Below are 7,371 nucleotides of genomic sequence, written 5' to 3' on the forward strand. Positions count from 1 at the left end.
ACACACACACACACACACACACACACGCAATTAGAAATAAGAAATAAGTAGTTTTCAAAAGATTAGGTTTTGCTTTCACATTAGGTTCTAAGTCTCTTGGACATAGCTATAAAACTGTTTTGTTGTTGTTTTACTTAGTGTTTTATTACTGTTGTTCTTTATACAAAGCTATGTTTTGGTCTGTGCCTACACAGGTAGATTCCCAACTAAACAAATAACAAACATCTTATTTTCAACAACTGCGATTTTTACACATTCATGAAGATTTTTTAAAAAAGGAAATTAAGAAATTAAATGTCAGTTAATCTTGTGTTCCATGTAAATAGAAATTTTTAATAACTCTAATATCATATTGCAAAGCCATTCTCCTTAATTTTTGTGATGTCATGGTGGTGCTTAAATGTTGATGTGTGGAAAGTAAACTTTCAAAAACATACTCAATGAAGGTTGCTGGGAGGGCTGGAGTTCCAGTTTCTCTGCAAGTTCAGTAAGAAGGAAAGGTTGGCCATAAAGTCTTATGTACTAAATAAATACATATTTATTTGTGTATTTTTAATGCATGAGTGCTCTGTCAGCATGTACATCTGCACACCAAACTGTATCAGATCCCATTATAGATAATTGTGAGCGTGGTTGCTGGAAATTGAACTCAGGACCTCTGGAAGAACAAACAGCCACTGCTCTTAACCATGGAGCCATCACTCCAGGGATTGGTCAATCCTGATGCACAGTCTAGAAAAAGTATTTTACTCTTATCGGTTCCTAGTGGCCTGCAGGAAGCAGGACTGACAAAAAGGCCAACTTTGTGATGCCCTGAGAAAAGGACGGTCCACTCGGGCACTAGAACATTGTATCAGGGTGCTAATTCTGCTGCCCTACTCTGTGAACCACAGGTCCTTCTGATGGCAGTCCTTCCATGAATCTAACATAAACATCCCTGGCCTCCACGTTCACCTGCACAGCTTTCTTGGGAGATGAAGCCACTTAGCCTCTCTCTACTCGCAGTGACCATCCTTCTTTGCTGTAATATGACTCAGCCTATATTCAGGAGGAACAAGGGTAAGGCACCGTGATCCTGGGTCTGCTTGGGTAGGAAAGCCTTTCCTCTGAGGAACCCATGGAGACATTGATGCCTGAAGCATGATTCACAGCTCACCGGCTCCTGAGACTCACCTTGTGGTATTCTTCTACAGCTTTAATCAAACCCGGGTACTGCCCAGAGTTTCATCTTTCCTGCCCTTTTGTCCTCCTGCCCCTATGCAAGCGTGATATAGGCTGCAAGGGAGCCAAAAAGTGTTGCTTCTACTACTGTCAGAAGCGCTGTACAGATCCATGGAATACTTTGAATTAGGTGAGCAACCCCGGACGTGTTATTCTTGATGCTCCTTCTAGAACCCGTGTGGAGTTCATTGCCTTGTAGGGAACTGCAAACTGTCTCTGCCTCTAGATAGTGTGGCAATCAGCGCATCTGAATTAATTAAGATTGTCCAGAGATTGCCCCCTTCCTCAGAAAATATGCTACCATTGCATTGGTGAGTGTCACCGTTTCCAGCATACTAAGAACATCTGAATAAGATTACCCCTAAGTTCCTCAACTGCCACTGAATGTTTCTTATGTTCAGTTTTCCCTTCTCATAGCTTATAGCAATAAAGCATTCCACTAAACCTTAAATTATGAAGGGATTATGAAATTATAATTTCCTACTTGACTTGCTGTGTAGAGCCGTTCATGGTCTGCCCCTAGCTCCCTGACAGCACATCTCAGTGTTCTGAAAAGAGAACACATGGTAAGAGTCAGGTCATGGTGACCAGCTGACCCAGAACCATGTCCCCAGCACAGTCTGCATCTCATCTTATCTCTGTTCTTTCTAGACAAAAATGAGAAGACGCATTTGGTACAGTCTCAGTCTAGGATAGTTGGCCTCCAGTTCTTCCTCGGTCCTCACAAGCCCTTCCAAGAGTTAAGCATTTGTTAATGAATACAAAACAAAGGAATAAAGAGTTGTGTATTTGTCTATTTTCCAGTACAATTAAGAATAAAAACTACCTTAGGCTGGGATTTTAGAAACCAGAAAGATTTACAACACAGCATTGCAAGATATACTTGAAAGAATGTACACAAAACAGAAAGGAAGTTCCATTATGAAGAATATAGGAAAAATTTATTTCATGAAAGAAATAGGTGAATTCTTATGTACTCTCCATTGATGTGACAAAATGCATAACTATAAAGAAAGAAGGGTGTGTCTGGGGTCATGGTTTGACAATGCTACCCATCACTGTGAGAATGGTACAGGGGAACCTGATATCTGACAAATCAGACTTTAAAACAAAATTGGTCAAAAGAGATAAGTCATCCAAATTCAAAATCAAAAAGAAACTGCAGAGTTAAACTATACAGTAGGTCAAATAGACTTAATTTGGATGTCTATAGGATATTCCACCCAATGGACTTTGTTCTCAGCAGAATTATCTAAAACAGGCTACATTATAGGTCACAAAACAAACTTAATAAATAAAAAGTAATCAAAACAATTTCTTGTATATTATCAATGAAACTACGTTGGAGGAGGCCAGTTGTTGGTTCCCACTGCCTGGTGGCTTAGACTCGAAAATAATCACACAGAAACTATTAATTCAATCACTGTTTGGCCCATTATCTCTAGCTTCTTGTTTGCTAACTCTTACATCTTTTTTTGGGGGGGGGGTTCAAGACAGGGTTTCTCTGTAGCTTTGGTGCCGGTCCCGGAAGTAGCTCTTGTAGACCAGGCTGGCCTTGAACTCCCAGAGATCCACCTGCCTCTGCCTCCCGAGTGCTGGGATTAAAGGCATGCACCACCACTGCCCGGCAAACTATTACATCTTAATTTAACTCATTTCTATTATTCTATGTATCACCACATGGCTGTGGCTTACCACACATGGCTTCTTTCCAACTCCTCCTTCTTTCTCCCAGCATTAAGTTTAGTTTTCCCTGCCTACCTAAGTTCTGCCCTGCTATAAATCCAAAGCAGTTTCTTTATTCACTAATGGTAATCACAGCACACAGAGGGAAATCCCACATCAAAACTAGAAGTCAAGAGCAAGAGAAACCATACTTGGGGACTGAATAATACATTCTTAAATAAAGAGATAAGGGAGAAAAGAGCTGAGCTCATAGGACAAAATAGAAATGGGAATGCAACTTTACCTTTACAAAGCAGCTAAGGAAATTCCAAAGGCAAGTTTGCAGCTACTATAGTTTATACAGTGAGTCATTGTGAAGATTGGGTAAGAAACTTAAGCCATCAAACAGTCAAATTTAAATTAAAGCACCATTTAGGAGAATCTCAGGAATACAGCTAAGGCAGCTCTAACAATACTTACATTTATCATCGCTTGCCTTCAAAAAATTACAAGAAAAACCTCAAATAAATAACTTAGTCGTGAACCTCAAGGTCCAAGGCAAACAATGACAAGCCAAACTCAAAGCAGTGGGTGGCAAGAAGTACTAAAGATCAGGGCAGAAATATATTAAATAGAGATGAAAAGGAAAGCAACTACAGAGCCACAGAATCAGGACATGGTACTGGCACAAAAACACCTCCAGACCAGTGACGGGGGAGCAGAAGAACTAGAAATAAACCTGTAAGGATACAGCCACCTGAGTTTTTCCAAAGATGCCAAAATCCACTTCCCCAGATCTGGCATCCATAGCACATATGTGGTAGCCCATGTGTGGTTTAGTTTCCATCTGAAGCCAATTCTGACTTTTAGAAAAGTCATTTTAGTTCAAGCGTACCTGCTCTGCTTAGTCCAGTATCCTTGAGGGCTGTGAGAAAGTTCCAACTAAGTCCATAGGAAAAAGCATTTTGCCCATGAGAAAACAACACACCAGCTAGTAGAAAGAATACTGCTGATGCCAAACCTTAGGAATATCGAGATAGAAATTGAAACTGCTTGCTCAAAGACAGGAATGGTCTATGGTTAGATACTGACTGTCTATGCTGTGCTTTGTTCTGCTGTTGTATGTAAGCAATTTCTGAAATAAACTCGGGGCTGTGCAGAGTAAGCTGGCAGTCTCCCGAATCTATTCAGTGCTTTCTTTCAGTTGGTCATTTCCTTAATCCTCATACCCCTACCCAGATACCCTCAACTGGTTTGATTGGAGCAGGCTCTGACAAGTGGCACCCAACATGGGGCTGGACATGGGGATTTTCATGGTAGACACTGTGGGTTAAAAAGAATACATTCAGATTCAAGAGCCCATGTAGGTAAAAGTGAGTAAAAGTGTAAATTAAAAAAGTGTAACTAGCCGGGCGGTGGTGGCGCACGCCTTTAATCCCAGCACTCGGGAGGCAGAGGCAGGAGGATCTCTGTGAGTTCGAGACCAGCCTGGTCTACAGAGCGAGTTCCAGGACAGGCTCCAAAGCCACAGAGAAACCCTGTCTCAAAAAACAAAAACAAAAACAAAACAAAAAAAAAGCTAACTTGAGTTTAAATGTAAAGATAATTATGGGTCAAGGAAATAACAAACCGTTATTTGTACATTTGTTTAAAAATACTTGAAAAGCCAGAGGTGCTAAAGTAGGAAATCAACAACTGTGTAAATTTTTAGAGTTTGTACATTTACTTATAGGTATTTTAAAGGTTAAGGGTACTAAGGAAGGGAAACAGCAATTCCTTCAGTTTTTAAAATATATAAAGAATGTGTGCCCCTGAATCTAGAGATTAAAAAGGTATGAATGAGAGCTCTTTGTCTTGGTCTGTGTTTTGACCGTTAAACCACACTGTTGTTCTGTTTTATGTGTTCATGTCTCTAAAAAGCTTAAGTGGTACTGGTACCTGGTACTGGTACCTGTCATTATTGTTTGCTTTTGTCTATTAACTTCCTTTATTGTCCTAGAGGAGATGAGGCAGGGAGCCTCTGCCTCTATCCCCCTGAACAGTTTATTGGATCAGTTCCAGGATTTTGGGCCACCTCCCTCCACTGTTCTCTGACCTGAAGTCAGCCAGCAGCTCTTACAGAGGATGGGGGTGCGCATGCGCAGCTGGACAGAGAGACTACTACAGGGAGACACGCTCACACGAACAGGGCAGTGGGGAACTGACTGCTTGCGGTTAAAAAAAAAACTGCATATTTTTGAAACAGAAAATCTGAGCTTATGACCAGAGAAGTTAACAAATTGTTTTTCAAAAACACTGGCAGCCAAGGACACATCTATGCGCACCAGCACTGTTCCCCCTCCTTCTCTTCCTAAGCCAAGTTCTTCACTGTGATAACACTCAAGGTCTCTTCTGCTGGCCAGCAGCTTCCCACCTTAACCCTTTTCTGCCCTGATATTGCTTTAAATAAAAAATGTTAAATGATGCTAATCTGTACACTTTGGGAAGCTTTGGCTTTAAAATAAAAGTCAAAGATGCATTCAGTTTGGGAAAAAATTATGCATTTGTTTTCACAGGAAAAAAATATATGAGTTTTAGTCATTTATACTCAACAGGTTACAGATACTTAACATCTTTTTAAAAATTTGGTTACAAATTATTGATTAAAATAAAAAAATTGTCACCCTGCCCCCAAATCCTCCTATCCTCCTGCAAACTCAGTGGAACTCTGAAACACACCTTGTTCCAATACTGAGGCACAACATATCCAAACCTATGGGACACTATGAAAGCAGTGCTAAGAGGAAAGTTCATAGCACTAAGTGTCCACATAAAGAAAACTGAAAAAACTCACATTAGTGACTTAACAGCACACCTGAAAGCTCTAGAACAAAAAGAAACCGACTCACCCAGGAGGAGTGGATGACAGGAAATAATCAAATTGAGGGCTAAAATCAATAAAATAGAAACAAAGAAAACAAAACAAAGAATCAATGAAACAAAGAGATGGTTCTTTGAGAAAATCAACAAGATGGAAAAATCCTTGTCCAAACTAATCAAAAGGCAGTAAAATTAACAAAATCAAAAATGAAAAGGGGGACATAACAACAGACACTGAGAAAATTCAGAGAATCATTAGGCCATACTACAAAAATCTGGACTCCACATAACTGGAAAATATAAAAGAAATGAACAATTTTTTAGATAGATACCACATACCAAAATTAAATCAAGACCAGGTGAGCAATTTAAATAGCCCTATAAACTGCAAGGAAATAGAAGAGTCATCAAAAACCTCCCAACCAAAAAGGCCCCAAGGCCAGATGGTTTTAGTGCAAAAGTCTACCAGAACTTCAAAGAAGAGTTACTACCTACACTCCTCAAAGTGTTCGAAACAGAAGGAACATTGCCAAACTCTTTTTATGAGGTTACAGTTACCCTGATACCAAAACTACATAAAGACTCACCCAGGAATGAGAATTACAGACCAATCTCACTCATAAACATGGATGCAAAAATACTCAATAAAACACTGGCAAATAGAATCCAAGAACACATAAAAAAAAATCATGCTCCATCCCAGAGATACGGGGCTGGTTCAACATACGAAAATCTGATCAGTTGATCATCATATAAATAAACTGAAAAAAACATATGATCGTTTCATTAGATGCTGAAAAAGCATTTGGCAAAATTCAACACCCCTTCATGATAAAGGTCTTGGAGAGATCAGGGATTCAAGGAACTTGTCTAAATATAATAAAAGCAATATACAGCAAGCCAACAACCAACATCAAATTAAATGGAGAGAAACTCAAAGTGATTCCACTAAAGTCAGGAATAAGACAAGGCTATCCACTCTCTCCATATGTCTTCAACCTAGTTCTTGAAGTTTTAGCAATAGCAATAAGACAGCAAAAGGAGATCAAGGGTATTCAAACTGGGAAGGAAGAAGTCAAACTTTCAATATTTGCAGATAATATATAAGTGACCCCAAAACTGTACCAGAGAACTCCTACAGCTGATAAATACCTTCAGTGATGTGGCAGGATATGGTATCAACTCAAAAAAATCGGTAGCCCTCCTATACACAAATGATAAAGAAGCTGAGAGGGAAATCAGAGAAACATCACCTTTCACAATAGCCACAAATAACAAAATATCTTGGGGTAACACTAACTAAAGAAGTGAAAAACCTATTCAACAAGAACTTTAAGACGTTGAAGAAAGAAACTGAAGAAGATATGAGAAAATGGAAAGATCTCCCATGCTCTTGGATTGGTAGAATCAACATAGTAAAAATGGCAATCCTACCAAAAGCAAACTATAGATTCAATGCAATCCCCATTAAAATCCCAACACAATTCTTCACAGACCTTGAAAGAACAATAATCAACTTCATATGGAAAAACAACCCAGGATAGCCAAAACAATCCTGTACAATAAAGGAACTTCGGGAGGCATTACTATCCCTGACATCAACCTCTGTTACAGAGCTACAGTAAC

General features: G+C 39.4%; 1 protein-coding gene across 1 annotated transcript; it reads left to right on the plus strand.

The window, feature by feature from the left end:
* Positions 1–974: 974 nt before the first annotated feature.
* Wfdc5 (WAP four-disulfide core domain 5) lies at positions 975–1,351 on the plus strand. Its single transcript, XM_005363143.1, has 2 exons — positions 975–1,059; positions 1,194–1,351. Exons 1-2 carry the CDS (start codon positions 975–977, stop codon positions 1,349–1,351), a joined length of 243 nt encoding a protein of 80 aa, XP_005363200.1.
* Positions 1,352–7,371: the final 6,020 nt, after the last annotated feature.

The sequence above is a fragment of the Microtus ochrogaster genome, linkage group LG8, assembly GCF_000317375.1.
Source record: "Microtus ochrogaster isolate Prairie Vole_2 linkage group LG8, MicOch1.0, whole genome shotgun sequence".
Taxonomy (NCBI): Eukaryota; Metazoa; Chordata; class Mammalia; order Rodentia; family Cricetidae; genus Microtus; species Microtus ochrogaster.